Consider the following 17961-nt stretch of genomic DNA (forward strand, 5'->3'; position numbering starts at 1 on the left):
GCAAACATGTAGATCAGTTGCTTTTACTAAAGTCTGACTGGATTAGCTGCATGCTTGTTTCAGGTGTGTGATTCAGACACTACTGCAGCAAAAGAGATCAGCAGGATGCCAGGAGACAACTGGTATAGTTTCAAAGGAAATTATTATGGCAGCCTCCAAATCACTCTCACTTCAGGTGTCCTTTAAGGTCGGACATTTTTTGAATGGATTTGGCTCCATAGCCCTTAAAATTACTCCTTTTTAAACTTTTAGTATTTCCATGTAAAATACATTGCTAGCTTTTTTGGACATATGGTTTATTGCCTTCTTAAAGCACAACTAGACCCAAAATGATGTAAAATCCTGAAAGCATGTGTCTAATGTAAATTGTAGTTAGTGTATTTTTTTGGACCAGAAGATGCACTTTTCATACCCAAAAAAGTGGGGGGTCTTTCTGCTGCTGGGGGGCAATCCTGGAAATGCCACGTATTTGGCTGCTGGAGCTGAGCCTGCAGGCTTGCACACACTGTGGAAACCACAGCGGTGTCAGATGTATGGAGTTGCATGCATGCATGACCAGCAATGAAGAGTCAGCTGTTGTAACAGCGGTGCGCCTGTTACATGCAGCTCACACATCGGGACTGTGATGCGTGTGATTGCACTGTTTAGCCGCAGGCGCAGACTGGCAGGTAGGGAGGGGTTGCCCCAGGCCACCTTCTCTAGTAATAAACCGGGTCGGTGCTGTAGTGAATCAAAGTTTTAATCTGTAGCTCCGCAGTTGTTGCTCAGTGCTCAGCCCATACCAGCATGGCATCAAACAGCAAAAAATAGAATCTTTCTGCACTCTCCTGTTCGGATTATTAATTTAAGGGGTTACATTTTCACTTTGAAATCTACACAACAGCCATGTTCAGTTTGATATACAGTTTAGTACATTAAGCTCCTAGCAAAAAGAAACAACCGTTTAGACTTTTCAACTTTTTTGTTATTAAAAATAAAGTGGTCACAGGCAGATTATGAAGCTGGCTATATACGAAGCTATTTCACCCATTGATATAGGGTAGATTTGATCACTGTGTATTCAAATCTGCTACAAACCGTTAATGCAAACATTTCTCGATTGATCTATTTTCATTCTAAATCATTATTGTTGCTCACGCAGGATGAAAAATGTTACTTGATCAGCGGTGGGGCAGTAACGCATTCCTGACGGTGTCCGATATAGCGATGACCGACGCTGGGTGTTGGCAGTACTCTCTCCTGTCCCAGTGCATGTAAAAAAAAGGAGCCCGATATATTGTAGTAGTTTGTGTGTCAATGAGCAAAGTAAACCAATAATGGATATACTCACAAGTATGGGTTACCAATTCGGTAACCACTTCAGTTGCAGGTGGGGAGAATTATAACCTGACCCCACTCTGGTATGAGAAGTCGCTCTCTGTAGATAGGAAAAAAGGGGATGCAACCCCTCCACCAGTGATGGACTAAACTAGATACCAATTGTTTAACCAATTAATGGCATCCTGAGCCTGTTAACAGCAACAGGACGTTTCAATAAGTCGCTTGCTCCTGCCGCCGCTCCGCACGTGTGCGCACCACTCCCGCCACCGTTTACCATCGGGTCTCCGTGTTTCATGATTGGGGAAGAGGACCTAGCGGTCCTCTACCCAATCGCAATGCCTGGAATGAATGGACGTGACCAATCAGCCGCCGCGTCCATTCACAAAACAGGATGCCATCACAGTTTAGTAAAATAAAGTAAAAAACAAAAACAATTAAGTTAAAAAAAAAAGTGAACACTTCCTAAACAGGAGCGTGTTCACTAGCACCATCTTATGTTCAAAAAGTAAAATTACACATACAGGCACGTGCTGTACATACTCATACACATATTAATAACATTAATAACTTAACTGTATAGCAACCAAGCGTCTGTTGCTATACAGAGGTGCTCGGTTGCTATACAGACAACTACTAGTTCCATTTCTCCATTGATTGCCTGATGAAGCGGGATTTTGCCCGTGAAACCCGTTGCATACTGGGGCTACCATTACATATTTTTTTTTTTTTTATAAAATAACGAATCCTAGTCTGTTTTTCCTTGAGGGGAGGTAAGTCCACCAACTTCCCCCTTTTTAAACTGTTTTTAGACGTTTTTACTCAACATTGGCACATCCCGGGTCCAGTGGTTTCAATTTCATGCCACAGGTCTCCTAAACCCTGCGTCGTGTGACACAAGTTCAAACACTAGAGGTCTGGGAACATACACACCGGACCTCTAGGGTTTGAACTTAAGCTTGTGTCACATGGCTAGGAAGAAAAAAGGGACACTGAGGAGTAGAACTGCGGCATTAAGTTAAACCACCATGCTGAGATTGATTTGAAAATCTGTGTGCAATGTTTGAGCAGCCAATACAGTTGTTTTCAAAATTATTCAACCCCCAATGCTGTAAAGGGTTTTAGGGAATTTAGTGTACATTTGTAATTGTTTTCAGAATTAAATCTTACAAGGACTTTTTAAAGCCGTGTTTTTCAACCGCTGTTCCGCGACACACTAGTATGCCGTGAGATGTTGCCTGGTGTGCCATACGGCAGGGGTCCCCAACCACCGGGCCGCGGCAGGTCTGGCCTCTCGCTCCTCCCCGCGGCCGCCGCTCCTGTTACCTTATGAGCGGGCGGCCGCTTGTCCGATTAGATTCCCCCGTAGCCGCTCTCCTCAGTGACATCTCCTATTACAGCAGCGCGCTCGGCGGCTGCTGTGATGAGCAGGAAGCGGTACAGTGGTTCCCATGGTAACAGCGATGCATATCGCTGCTACAGGAAGCCGCTGTACCGCTTCCTGCTCATCACAGCAGCCGCCGAGCGCGCTGCTGTAATAGATGCCACTGAGGAGAGTGGCTATGGGGGAATCTAATAGGACAAGCAGCCGCCCGCTCATAAGGTAACAGGAGCGGAGGGGGGAGGGGCACTACCTATCCATACTAGGAAGCTATACTGGGCACTATACTAGCTATACTGGGCACTATACTAGCTATACTGGGCACTATGCTAGCTATCTGGGCACTATACAGGGGCACTACCTACCCATACTGGGCACTATACTGGGGCACTACCTATCCATACTGGGACTATACTAGCTATACTGGTCACTATACTAGCTATACTGGGGCACTATACTAGCTATACTCGGGTAACTATACTAGCCATACTGGGGCAACTAAACTCCCTATACTGGGGCAACTATGCTAGCTATGCAGCCGCACCCCAGCTCCCCTCCCCCCCCCCCATAACCCGCTGCGCACGACACTGTCCACTAGGTCGCGCAAACACCTGCGCCCCCCGCCGTTCCCCGGAGAAAAGTTTGGTCAGAAAGTGGTCCCCGGGCCGGAAAAGGTTGGGGACCACTGGTTTACAGAACCAAATGCAACTAGAATGACATCAATTGTTTTTGTAATACAATATTAAAGAGACACTGCAGCGAGAAAAAATCTCGCTTCAGAGCTTATATTCAGCAGGGGCATGTGTGCCCCTGCTAAAACGCCGCTATCCCGCAGCTACCAACTTGGTCGTAGATTTTGCTACTGCTGAGGCAGGGCTAACGGCTGCAGCCCTGCCTCACTGCGCGTCTATCAGCGGCGCATCGCCGCCTCTCCCCCGCCCCTCTCAGCGAAGGTAGACTGAGAGGGGCGGGGGAGAGGCGGAGATACGCGCTGATAGACGTGCATGGAGGCAGGGCTGCGGCCATTAGCCCTGCCTCACCAGGAAGAGATCCCCGGGACTCCACGAGGGGATTTGGGAGGTAAGGGACCCCCGTTTAGCTGCGGGATGGCGGCGTTTTAGCAGGGGCACACATGCCCCTGCTGAATATAAGCTCTGAAGCGAGCTTTATTCTCGCTTCAGAGTCTCTTTAAATGGTTTTTTTTTTTTTTTTAATTTCTTCATTGACACAATTATTCAACCCCTTAAAGACTACCACTCTTAAAGTGAACCTTCAGACTAAGAATCGACTCAGCAGCACTGAAAAGGCTTGGTGTTTTACAGTTTCACAGCATCAGAACTTTGTTTCTCTTATACAAGCCTCATTTTTAGCTGCACAGAAGAAAACTGCCCGGGCTTTTTTCCCCTGATGCTGTGCAAAGCATGATGGGATTTCTGATTTTGTTGTTCTCGTTTGCTGTTTTGGTGCAATTTTTTTTTTTTTTTTTTTTTTTTTTTTTACATTTTGAATTTGACAATTGACACTAGGGTGTGTGCAGCTGGGAGGGGTTATCAGGACACAGGATAGTTGGAACTGTGTCTCCTGCTCCTTGTCACCTCCTTTCAACCAAAAAGATGGCTGCCCCCATGACAAAGATGGCAACCCCCATGAATCACAAACATTTGCCTGTACTTTTAAAACCGGGTGGGTAAGAGATTATATTACTTATCTATTCTAATTAACATAACTAATGTAACTTGATGACAGTATGTTTGTTTAGGCTGAAGTTCCCCTTTAAGAACAGAGGTTCATTCAAGTGTTTTCGATCAGGTATTGAAAACACCTGTGGATGCTAACGAGCAGCAATCAAGCATAATAAGCACCAATTAGGCAGATTTAAAATGACTGATACTCAGCTCCTTCTAGACATTTAATGGTGTGTTTACAAACATGGTGAAGTCAAGAGAATGGTCCAGGAAGACAAGAGAAGAGGTGATTTCTCTTCACAAGAAGCGCAATGGCTATAAGAAGATTGCAAAGATGTTAAACATACTGATAGACACCATAGGAAGCATCATTCGCAAATTCAAGGCAAAGGGCACTATTGAAACGCTACCTGGTCGTGGCAGAAAGAAGATGCTGACTTTGACTGCTGTGCGCTACCTGAAGCGCAAAGTGGAGAAAAGTCCCCGTGTGACTACTAAGGAACTGAAAAAAGATTTGTCAGTTGTGGGTACTGAAGTTTCAGCTCAGACAATAAGGTGCACACTGCCTCCATGCCAGAACTCCCAGGCACACCCCCTTGCTGTCTCCAAAGAATAAGTAGAATCGACTGCAGTATGCCAAAAGTTTTGGGATAGTGTTCTGTGGACTGATGAAACAAAATACTGTTTGGGCCCATGGATGAACGCTATGTTTGGAGGAGGAAGAACAAGGCCTATGAAGAAAAGAACACCTTGCCTACTGTGAAGCATGGCGGAGGGTCAATCATGCTTTGGGGCTGTTTTGCTTCTGCAGGTACAGGGAAGCTTCAGCGTCTGCAAGGTACCATGAATTCTCTTTAGTACCAGGAGATATTGAATGAAAATGTGATGCAGTCCGTCACAAACCTGAGGCTTGGGAGACGACGGACCTTTCAACAGGACAATAATCCCAAGCATACCTCCAAGTCCACTAGAGCATGGTTGCAGATTAAAGGCTGGAACATTTTGGAGTGGCCATTGCAGTCACCAGACTTAAATCCGATTGAGAACCTCTGGTGGGACTTAAAGAAAGCATTTGCAGCGCGCAAGCCTAAGAATGTGACTGAACTGGAGGCTTTTGCTCATGAAGAATGGGCTAAGATAGATCGCTGCAAGACACTTGTGTCAAGCTATGCTTCACGTTTAAAAGCTGTTATAACTGGAAAAGGATGATGTGCTAAGTACTAAGAATGAATGTCACTTGGGGGTTGAATAAAACTGATAATGTGAGCACAGAAAAGACATTTGTAATTATTTCATTATAAATGTTATATTTGTCTGACTTACAAGTGCCTCTTTGATTCAACCTCCTTAGCGGTAACCCTGAGCTGAGCTCGGGGTAAGCCGCCGTGGAGGATATCTCAGCCCCTGGTGGGGCGATTCCTGTGCTGTAAATTGCTGTAAATTGCATTCCGATCGTAGCCATGGCGACAGGAGAAGCCAAACAGGAGATTGCGTTCTATACGCGATCTCCTGTTTACTTTTGTTGCCGGCGGCGATCGGACTAGAGGGACACATGCGCCCTCTAGTGGTGTTTTATGTAGCTACCACTCAGGTAGCTACATGAAACAAAAAAAATGTTTTCAAAAAAAGTGCAATGCAGCCTCCTTGGCAGAAAAATTAAACCGCCAAGGAGGTTAATTGAAAACCAGATGACTGAAACGATAAAAATCAATGTCAAACTAGCCAAAACACTCAATTTCAGTGGGGGTTGAATAATTTTGAAAACAACTGTAGATCATTTTGTGAACAGATTAGATCAGAGAGGGATCTATCTGATGTTTGTTCTGGTAGTTCTGTATAGGTGTATGACAACCTTAAGTAGGCTGAGTACATCTCATGACACGTCAGTTCAGGTATGCTAAGGGTTACACAGTGTTGGAGCTGCTAATGCGTACATTGGAGGGGGGAGATCTGTGTGCTTCTTGGTGCCACAGAAACAGGGTTAATATTGCTCATGGAGGGTGGATCAGGGCTAAAAAGATTTATAGAGTGTGTCAGGCCATGAATACTCAGCAGGTGTCAGGGCCTTAAAGGTTCACAAAGTTTGGCAAGGCAAGCAAAATTTGCAAAGGCTTACAATGTGTGTGTCAGGTCTAGAAAAGGTTACTGGTTTGGTCTTAGGGTGTGCCAAGGCTCTTCTAGGGTCACAGAGTATGTTGGGGCTAGTAAGGCTCAAAGTGTAGGTTCTAGGGTTTGTAGGCCTCACACAGTGTGTCAGGTCACAGGGTTAGTGTCAATGCTCTTCATGGTCACAGAATGCGTCTCAGACCATTAGGGTCACACAGTGTGTGGCAGGACTCTAAGTCCACAGAGCATGTTAGGCCTGTTTGGGGTCACAGAGCATGTGTAGAGGCTAGAATGGGTTACAGAACATATATATATGGGCTACAATGGTTTGCAGTGTGTTTTGGGGGCTTTTTATAGTGAGAGGTATATGGAGGTTGCCATATATATTTCCTTTTAAACAATACCAGTTGCCTGGCAGTCCTGCTGATTTTTTTTCTGCCCTCTGTAGTGTCTGAATCGCACACTTGAAACAATCATCTAGCAAATCCAGTCATATTTCAGCCAGAAACATTTGATCTGCATGCTTGTTCAGGGTCTATGGCTAAAAAGTATTAGAGACAGAGGATCAGCAGGACAGTCGGTCAATGTGCATTGTTTAAAAACAAATAAAAGGTTCACACCAAGAGCCGTTTCAAAGTGCCCATGTTTTGAAATGTTTGGCTAATGCAACCCTAGGAGGGTGTTCCTACATAAGCGTGGCTTTAACATCACAAAAATGTCTGCATGTAGCATTTTTTTGGGTCTGATTCCGCTTGAATTAGTATTCCAAAGGGCACATTCATTTGAAAATCACTCAGTTCAGATGTCCTTCAAGGACATAAAATATATCAGTACTTGTAAGAGTGAAAGGTTCTGCCATGCCTACTCTGGAATAGCCGGTGTTAGAGGCTATGTAAAGTGGGTGAAAGTGCATTGGCATGCATTTTGATGTATGAGCTGTAATATGGTTGCTTACGTCTAGTCTTCAGAGTGTCTTTGCTGTGGCTCCCAGTTGCAGCAAGTGAGAGAAATTAGAACTGCCCAACTTGTTCTTTGATGCAACCTTTTATTGGAACAAGTCGGTTGGGAGAATCGAGAGATGCAGCTAGGGACACTTTGCATGCGCAAATCACAACTCAGCACACCGTGCACACTCAACCTGCCCTCCCTCCACTCTACCTTTCCCTGTTCTGCCACTGTAATTCAGTGCAAATGTATGTCAGCTTCAGGAAGGGAAGAAAGGAAGTGACAAAATGAGCACCTGGCACAGGGCCTATAAAATATCTACTAGGAAATATAAGCCGGCTCATGGGCTAGAATGGGCCACATACGACTACATTTTCCATGACCGTTTTACAGTTTGGATACAGTGCCATTCTTCTCTGCGCCACCTGGCATCTCTATCCCTGGTCTCCGCTCCATTCATATTCATTCAAATGAATTGAGCAGTGACCACAAGTGGTGGTTGCAACTGGAATTCATGTAGTATTTTAGCAGGGAATACTTGCGGCTGGCAGTTGTGACTGGTAAGACCTCCAAGTTTTAGCTTTTACCACCAGTTTTGTTTTAATTTGCGATAGTTTTCTTGAATGATTATCATTGTGCATGGCAATATCTATCTATCTATCTATCTATCTATCTATCTATCTATCTATCTATCTATCTTCTTTACCAGTATAGGTACTAACTCACGGAAATGTTACAGCTTTTACCACAATTTACAAGTTTAACTTTTGTCATTAATTTAAACTGTTTAAATTCATGAGCTTACATCTTATGTAATTTCTGAGAGAGTTTCATGTGTTTGTATATTTACTTACTTAAATTTTGTTCATCTGTAGGAGGTTCAAAAAAGATGTTACGTTCTAGATGCTCAACTGACAGAGTTGAATCAGAGACAGAGGGACCTGGACAAAAGGGACAATGAATTGAGGTCACGTAAGAAAGACATTATGGACATAAGAACCAAAAAGCGGCAGTTAGAACAAAGAATAAGCACAAAGCAGGACAGGTAATCTGTTGTCCTTGTAGCCTTTCAAGAGGAACTGTAGCGGAAAAGGGGAAAAAAATTAAATAAATACATTGCAAAGTGAGAATTAAAAAAAAAAAAATAGAAAAGAGATCAAGAAATGATTGATATTTGTCATATAATTTGTTTATTTTTTGATCCTCATTCAGCCTGCATGTAATCATCATTTCTACTGGCGGACTTGAAAAAACTGACAGCTCCAACTGCCATTATTTATAACTACACCCCGCAATGCAATAGACTAAAATTGTGTGTGTGTGTGTATACACACGCACGTTGCTAGGCAGCTGGAAACGGCCTTTATTTTCCACATTGCAACAAGGCTTCCACAGTGTTGTCAGTACCTAGGTGCTGACATCACACTGTAGGAGGGCTTTCACCACGATATCAGCCATACAGATGTCCCTGATTATCTGTTTAAGAAAAAAGTAAAGATTTCTCATGGAAAGGGGCTATCCGCTACTGATTGGGATGAAGTTCAAACCTTTGTTACAGTCTCCTCTTTAAATTCTATTTGATCTCCAGACTCTGTGCGTGCGTGCGTGCGTGCACTACTTAAAGGATACCACAACTGAAATGTGACATAATGAGATAGACGTGTATGTACAGTGCCTAGCACACAGATAACTATGCTGTGTTCCTTTTTTTCTTTCTCTGCCTGAAAGAGTTAAATATCAGGTATGTAAGTGGCTGACTCAGTCCTGACTCAGACAGGAAGTGACTACAGTGTGACCCTCACTGATAAGAAATTCCCCTTTTTTAACTCTTTCTTGCTCTCAGAAGCAATTTTCTGCTAGGAAAGTGTTTTATAGTTGGAATTTCTTATCAGTGAGGGTCACACTGTAGTCACTTCCTGTCTGAGTCAGGACTGAGTCAGCCACTTACATACCTGATATTTAACTCTTTCAGGCAGAGAGAGAGAAAAAAAGGAACACAGCATAGTTATCTGTGTGCTAGGCACTGTACATACACATGTCTATCTCATTATGTCACATTTCAGTTGTGGTATCCTTTAACAGTGGTTTAACCACTTGCCGACCAGTGGCTTTCTGGCTGATCTGTGCTGCGTAGGCTCTCCAGCCCGCAGCACAGATCAGGTTTTAGCCAGGGCGATCAGACTTATCCCCTTTTTTCCCCACTAGGGGGATGTCCTGCTGGGGGGGTCTGATCGCCGCCGGCTCTCTGCGCTTTGCGGGGGGGCTCTTCAAAGCCCCCCTCCGCAGCGTTTTCGGCGCTCCCTGGCTTCCCGTCCCTCCCTCTCCCTCCATGGCCTGCGCAGGACGGTTATCCGTCCTGCGCATTGAAGGATAGGCTTCAGCCTATCATATGCCGGCGATCCCCGGCCAATCAGAGGCCGGGGATCGCCGATCTGGCTTACGGCGCTGCTGCGCAGCAGCGCCGTATGATGTAAACAGCGGGGATTTCTTCCCCGCGTGTTTACATTTTGCCGGAGAGCCGCGATCGGCGGCTCTCCGGCTGTTCACGGAGACAGCCTCCGTGAATGGACATGGAAAGGCCGCTCCGTTTCCATGGAAACTTGCAGACGACCAGTTTACGCCAATCGGCGTTAGCTGGTCGTCAAGAGGTCAATGTAGTAGTGATGTCACAGATTGTCCAATTTTACAAGAATATTTTTACATTTTACTTTTAGCTGTTTATTTGATACTAAAACTTGGTGAGAATTAATTTAACATATTATTTGTCTTTTCTTGAATTATGATTACATTCGGTTTCCTTCCATTTGCCTTGTTCTCACTAATTTTAGTTTTTCGATCAGGAGTGACCGTTTTTTTTTTCACCTGCTCAGAATAGCATTTTAAAAATATCTGAAATCATTAATGGAAGTTAGAAAGTACACCTCATGTACATTTCATTGGTGTCCAGCCTTTTTGTATTTGGGACATATTAACCAACTAGACAAGCTTTGTCTCTATTGGTTCCTCAAGACAAGGATTCTTGTGGTAAAAGTAAGGTTTCCTTTTTTTATTTGGTTTTAGACACACTGTTATATGGATGTATCAAAGTAACTAGTGAAAATAAAATTAAGTGAATTGCTTATTTTTCTACAATATTAATTTATAAATTTAGTCAGTTTGGTTATTGTAAAAGATTTGCTCACCTTTTCTTGTCCCTGGTTTACATTCTGAAATGTATCACAGGAGGCAACCGCTTTCCTGCTAGCAGGTGCATCATTGCAGAATGTTTGGTTACTCTGAAGTTCCGAAGCCAGTAGAAATAATACCTGGTCTCCCATAATGATTTGTGAGGAGAATTCCACATAGCTTAACCGCCTAGGCTGGGAAGACAGTGTCCTATATTCATTTTTGCTCTTAAATATGTGCTTGGGATTATTATCAGGGGGTGTTTTATATTTCTAGGGACACCTACATTTCTGTTCTGTGTGCCGTCCTGCCTTCCCCACTGTGCGGTCTCTTCCTCTGCTGGGTCCATCTGTTGTGTGCCCGTATCCCCTTGTATTAGTGTTATGTGTCCCCCCAATGACAGCCATGGTCCCACCCGCAAAACCATCCGATCCAGTAATAACACAAGTTGCGCAGTGTTCTCCCCAGGCTCTTTTAGCCGGGTGCTCCACCAGGCTAGATTTGGTGACCACCCGGCTGTCATCGGCTCACCTCCTCCTGTGCTGTTAGCAGAGTTGTCCTGCATTTTCATCTCGCCCCACACGGCTGCTTTTTCATGCCACCCGGCTACTATTCCAGGCCACCCGGCTGGAAAAAAATTCTGGGGAGAACACTGTTGCTGTACTTTGTCCCCTTAGTGCTACTAGGGCTTGTCTTAATATGAATCTATATACCTGTGTGTATGTGTGTGTGTATGTATATATGTATGTGTGTGCGTATGTATGTATGTATGTATGTATGTATGTGTATATGTGAGTACAGCTTTAGCCCCACCCCCTTTGAGTTTTCAGCTGCAGTGGAATTCATTTCATTTTATTGCCATGGCTTTGGACATGACACAAATAAAGTGACACTCATAAGCAAGCAGCACCACCTTGTGGGAAGCTGGAAAAAGATCAGCTAAAACAGTTATGAATAAATGATTTTGTTACAATAAATGTATCTTCAAAGCCATATTAAACTGTTGTATGAAAATCTGTAGAGTGTTTTTGATGCTCGTCTAATTGCAAACATTGTTGACTCTGTTTTCTAAAATCTTAGCTTAAAACAGTTACAGCAAGAGAATATTAATTTGGAGGAAACTGAAACCCAGACGAATGCTAAGATAAAGGAGATAAATGTCCTGAAAGGGAAGCACGCTGTTGAACTTGCCCATCTAATTAAAGTAAGTGTGTTTCTTCTTACCTGATGATTTATTATAATGGCATCAGTCAGAAGAAAGTGTGCAACTACTGTATACAGTTCATAAGTTTACATATCCTGCTTGACATTGTATTTGACCTATGGAAGCAAAATAATCTGGTGAAACACGTTTTTGTCCAATAAACACTTTTTTGGCCCTTATATTGTGGTGTTTTAGGGGAAGGAGACAAGTCACTCCTTCCTTCCTTCCTCCTCCCCTCCTCCTTTCTTCTTTCAAACTAGATATGACCAGTTAACGCCTCCTACTAGCCATCCAGTCATCTCACCTTGATGACAGGCTGGGGATTTTACCTTGGAGAGTGAAGACACATTCCCAAATGTGGACAGGTTTGTGTTCCACTACTGTCCCTTGATTATCTATCGTAGAGCCCCCCATTGTGACCAGTTATTTACGTTAGCTTCCTGTCTTACAAGATACTACACTATCAGCGGGTCTCGGTGCCATTTTGTCTTTTTTTCTTTTTTTGCGCTACTGAGCCTATGTTGTTGTGTTTCCCTCATTATTATGCCTCCTCTTATTCATCATTATGCCCTTCCATAGTATTCCAACTCCTAATAATTCAGCTTGCTAGGGAATGCCTCTTGCAGACAGTGTGTTTTTCCTCGTCCCCTGTGACATGGTGACTGTGAGTCACCCCTTCTTAGAGGTGTACATCAAACAAAGATGCAATGAGGTAGTAGATGGCTGACACAGAGCTTGCGGCGTCCTGGTTACCATGACAGCTTGGAAGCGCGCTGCAGCATCCCCAGAAACATGCTCGTGGGACAGTAGGCGCCATGTCATGCAGTTTTGGAAACTTTGCATTAAGGGGTGACCAGAAGAATTTCAATAGCAATACTTCAGATGGTTTAAAGCGAGTGCACATAGAATTTCAATTTGTTTTGATTTCTTGCCAGCTTGACGTGAATTGATGTCACCAAGTGCTGTTTTTGTGTCTTATAAGGTCGTGAAAGTACACAGCTAGCTTTACCTCTGTGTAATCTATTCTAAACAACTTTCTCTACCTTTTTAACCTAGTACTATAAATCCTTACAATTGTTAATCAGTAAGGTGATGGTTTAAAGAGACTTTGTAACAAAATGTTCAGCCTTATTTCTTCTATCCTATAAGTTCCTATAACTGTTCTAATGTGGTGTGTCTTACTGCAGCCTTTCCTAGTTGCACAGTGGCTGTATTATCTCTGTTATATAATCTAATCTTTTTTTCCTCTGACTGCTTTGTCGGACTCAGGCACTCAGGCTGGAATGTGCAGCTCTGCTTATGATAGGATAGAAGCTATACACACCCTCTCCACGCCTCCTGCAGGCTCTGTGTGAGTCACAGACTGAGCTCCTCTAAGCCTATCACATGCTGATAACTGCCATGTCTTTTGTTTGCAAACACTGCCTAAAACTGGCAATTACAAGCCAGGATTACAGCAGGTAGTAGCAGAAACAGCACAGAGGGGCCCAGGAGAACATAATGAATAGAATGGTTGTTTTTTTTATTGTAAGAATTTGAGTACAGATTCTCTTTAAAGGCACGAGTGCTGTACAGTCATGCTTTTTAGTTATAGCTGAGTAGGGGCATGATCACTGTGATGCAAATCATTTCTCTTTCCATTCAAATTCCATGCAGCTTCAAATTAGACCATTCACAATAACTTCCTGTCAAATTTTATTGGTCAGAATTCAGGCTGCATAAAATGTACATGAAAATTGAATTTTGAAAAGGAAAAATGATTTGCATCTCATTGATCATCCCTACTGAGGAACATTTGATGTTCTGTAGAAGGGACGGTGGCTAGCGAAAGAGTGAGTGGGGTTCTGCGACAACGGGGAGAAAAGAACACAATGGGCCGTTTTGTCCTTTAAAACTTATTAAAAGGGCTACTGTGCACATGCTGGATTCACAGCTGGTGTGACCTAAAACTATTGTCTCACCAGAAGATTTCCTAGCATGTATACAAGGCTTTATCTGCTGAGGCTTTATGCATTCCAGAAAAAAAGATCCGTGTGTGTGAAAGAGGAAAGGGTTCACAGTGCGCACACAGATTTATTTATTTTAAACTTGGCTTTGTGTGGAAGCTGTAACTAGCCAAAACTAGGCAGTGATGACATGGTCCCTAGTGCAGGGGAAGAGGCCAAAAGCCCCCACACGTAAAGACAGTGGGAGTTGTGTAATTGGTCATCAGGAGCCCTGCTTTTTTTTTTTTTTTTTTTTTTTTAATGCCTAATGTTAAACTTTGCTTTCTTTTCTTAGAATTGTGTATCACTGAATAGAGAAAAGGTTGCTTTAACCTTGCAATGTGCAACTGTCTTGTGGATGAAAAACCAACATGAATCTGAATACAGAGAGGCCACATCCAGACTGAAAGAGCTGGAGGTACGTTTAAAAAGGCATGCTGTACATTGTCAGAGTTTTTATTCTGGCCTAAAGATATCACTAGTATGGCGGTTTATGATCTCTGTTGCCACATACCCTCCATAGGTTCAGTTATTTAAAAGACTATTGTAAAAATTTCTAAAATTTAAAAAAATTGTTTTTCTTCAGATTTTTGTTTTACCCTGAATAGATAACACATCCTTGGTTGATTCATCATATATATCATATTTCAATACTAGTTGTACATGTAGCATGCCGTTACCGCACGCGGTGCTGTACAGATGCATCACTAGGTGGAAGCAGCATTTGGTGCAAGATGTGAGTCCCACATCCAAAAGACTTAAAGTCCAAAAACCATAAGTGATTAAACAATGCAAAGTGGCTTGCTGATTATTTGCCTGCAATAAGGTTTAGGCATAGAACTTGAACAAGCACATGCCTCTCACTTATGGTTTAGTTTACAATGACTGTTGTGTGAAAAAAAAATTTTTTAGGGAACAATTGAATTTTCAATAAGATCATTCAGATCACAAGAAAAGATTGTATAAAATTGATCCACAACACTGACTAATCCAATTACAGTGTTCTCCCCAGAATTTTATTTCCAGTTGGGTAGCATGAAATAGTAGCTGGGTGGCATGAAAAAGTAGCCGGGTAGGGTGAAATGAGACTATAGGGCCGGTGCTTCTGTGAGCAACTCTGCTTACAGCATAGGAGGAGGTGAGCTGATGACAGCCGGGTGCTCACCAATACTAGCCAGGTGGAGCACCCGGCTAAAAGCCTGGGGAGAACACTGAATTAGTTGAACAGAATGCTGTAATTAGGAGCCATCTGTACATTGTCCCCCACCATTAGGTAGGAGCATGCTGATTTAACACATAATTCCAACAAAAACATAAGTATGCCAGCAGCTACAAATACATCATATTTTATTGCACTTTCATAACAATTGAATTAAAATCTACAAATATCCCCTAAGGGGCCCTTACTATGGATAGCACTCTCCTATGTCTAGACCGGTCCCACTCACAATACAACTCATTCAAGCATCCATATACATCCAATTAGTCCAGTAACATCACATCCCATAACTACCACAGCGCTACACTGGTTATCAATTGGAGTATTACCGGATCCTGAGTTCTTATTGAATAATCCAACTTGCAATCGTAACTAAACCAGTTGTGATCGTATATTGTAATAAAATAATGCGATTATTAAGGATCGACTGAGCCCACTAGCTTCTGTGTTCTCATCCAACTTGAGCTGAAAAATCTGATCAAAAATACTATTGTTTGCTAAAAATTGTACCATACATGGACTCCTTTAAATTAACTGCTTTGGAAACTGCCTGATTTGATATGTAGCTAGCAAGGTTGTAGAATGGGTGACAGTACTAGGGCTAAAACTAGCCACGGTAAATCAATCGTCCATTTTTAATCAAGTACACAGATCATATTTATCTAACTTAATGTACTGGGAGAATGCTAAAGTACACATGGATATCAGTTCATACTGGATTTTTTTTTCTGAATTAGCCGGCACCTAGAGAATGCAGTGTTTTACAATTGTGTTTTAATTTATTATAATTAAAAATCACATTGTGTAAAATTTTGTTGCAGTTTAGGTTGCACACTGCTGCGTTTCTTATTAAAATATGGAAGCATTAATGAACCTTAAGGAAGCGGTGATCATAAAATTGCAGCAATTCTTGGTGTTCCGCGTTTTGCTAGCCACTGAGCATTTTATGTGTTTACACTGAAGCACATGAAACCGTTGATGCAAACAGACGGTAATTTCTCAACCAATTGTTCAGATACACAATCTGGAAAGAGCGTGTTGAAAAACTATTTAGAAGCTAAACATATTGTACAGTAAAAGACAGACTAGCTTTTAGGGCATAGTTTTATTATTTTATGAATATTAAAATGGTAGCTCTGCTGTGCTTTTTTTTTTTTTTTTTTTTTTTTTTTTTAAACAGAGGTTTCTTTAGCCTTGTTCACATTATGAAACGCGGATGGCCGTGCGCTTGGAGCGCAACGCATACGAACGCACGCCATCTACGTTTCTATGCGTTACGTGGCTGATCCCATTCACTGAAGTGAATGGGTCAGCCGTGCGTTTCTGCAAAAAATGCGTGCAGCATGCGTTCCCAGACCGCACTGGTCTGAAACGCATGCAGTGTGAACATCAGACAGTGCAGTCTATGCCTAGTCTGATGTCGTGCGTGGCAGCCTCCTGCACGCGTTCCCGAAACGCGGATGGGAACGCGTGCAGTGTGAATGGGGCCTTATATTTAAAGTGACCCTGAGATGGCTTAATAGCAAGAATTCTGCTCATGGTATTTAATATCTTTTGATCCTCATTACTACATGGAAGTACTCGCACGGGGGTGGGTGGTCTGTCAGCCACAGCAGGGCTTCATGGTCTATACCCTAGGTTCTCAACGTGTGGTACGCGTACCCCGGGGGGTGTTTCTAATGGTTCCAGGGGGTACTCGGGCTTGATATACTTAACAAAGCGTAACAAATTTAGAGTTTTAGAAAATGATAAATCTTATTTAAACACCAAATTAGTATTTTAGCTAATTTAAAACCAATAGTAAATGCTTGGAAGTTGCTTAGAAGCAATTATCATGTACTACGATTAAATATATATTTGTCAAGGGGTACTTGTGAGGTTTACTATTCTAGGGGAGATACTTGGAGTGCAGGGTTTTAAAAGGGGTACCAATAAAATGTTGAGAAATACTGCTCTACGCCATTCCGGCCACCAATCACCTTGTGGCTACCGATGCCTGTCACAAGGAGGAGCCGCAAAGTGATTGGCTGCATAGCGCCTACACTGAAGTGGAAGTTAAGAGGACCTGTCCTGCCTCTGAAACGATGTACAATATGAATCTCTGCCGTAACTGCTCTGCAAGATCTGGGGGGCAGCCACTCAAGACAGGTTTTTTGTTTTGTTTTTTAATTAGCCCACATGTTGAGTTTGGGGGAAGCACACAAGACTCGGATTTTTCATTTTTTATTTTTTCAGTTAGGCCACACAAGGAGGGCATACCTAGTAGAGTGAAACTACATGCACATCTTTTTCTCCCTCTGTGACCTAGTGCTGTGCTGTGCTGTGCTCTGCTGAGCATGTGGTGACCTTACTTGGGCATGCCTAGTAGGGATGTGCTTGTGCATTTTTTTAAATGCTTTCGGTGTCGTTTAGCATGGATATAGTGCAATACATTCTTGTATGTTAAAGAGTTCAAAGTCTATTTTACCTCTTTCCAACAAGGTCCAGTTCCAAGCTGCAGATGAGAGCAAACGTAAACTTATGGAAACTTGCAAAGACCTGCTGAGGAAAGCCAAGCGCACTTGTCAGCTTGGGCCAAATGATGACGTCCCACAAGAATACCAAATTGTGAGTAGTTCTGTACATCCAAAACGTCACATATGTAATGACCAGGCATAAGTGCTAGATGAATACAGAGACACAGAAAAAGATAAATTAATGCCATTGGGTTATTATACTCTAATGTCCAACTTTTTTAAGGAGCGAGTTCATGGTAATGTCAGGGACAACCATAAAGCTAATTATCAGTATGATCACATCTGTAGCTGGTCCCTATAGCAAATCCACCCACAAGCCATGTGTGCGATTTCTTTGCCTGTATATGTGAACCTCCTTCATTCTCTGTGGATGCACTGGTTACCAAGACGCCAGTCCCAGAAGTACCTTATATTTCACATGCTAGCATTGAGTGGGCT

At 42.8% G+C, this 17961-nt stretch overlaps 1 protein-coding gene across 2 annotated transcripts in view; it reads left to right on the top strand.

Annotated features, from left to right (window-relative positions):
* Positions 1 to 17961, top strand: part of SMC5 (structural maintenance of chromosomes 5) — a 151126-nt gene that overhangs the window by 82593 nt on the left and 50572 nt on the right. For both annotated transcript variants that reach the window (XM_068236253.1, XM_068236260.1), the window contains exons 15-18: positions 8310 to 8479; positions 11680 to 11803; positions 14084 to 14206; positions 17489 to 17614. In XM_068236253.1, the coding sequence (XP_068092354.1) occupies positions 8310 to 8479; positions 11680 to 11803; positions 14084 to 14206; positions 17489 to 17614 (543 nt within the window). The remainder of the gene's footprint in view (positions 1 to 8309; positions 8480 to 11679; positions 11804 to 14083; positions 14207 to 17488; positions 17615 to 17961) is intronic.

The sequence above is a fragment of the Hyperolius riggenbachi genome, chromosome 1 (assembly GCF_040937935.1).
Source record: "Hyperolius riggenbachi isolate aHypRig1 chromosome 1, aHypRig1.pri, whole genome shotgun sequence".
NCBI lineage: Eukaryota > Metazoa > Chordata > Amphibia > Anura > Hyperoliidae > Hyperolius > Hyperolius riggenbachi.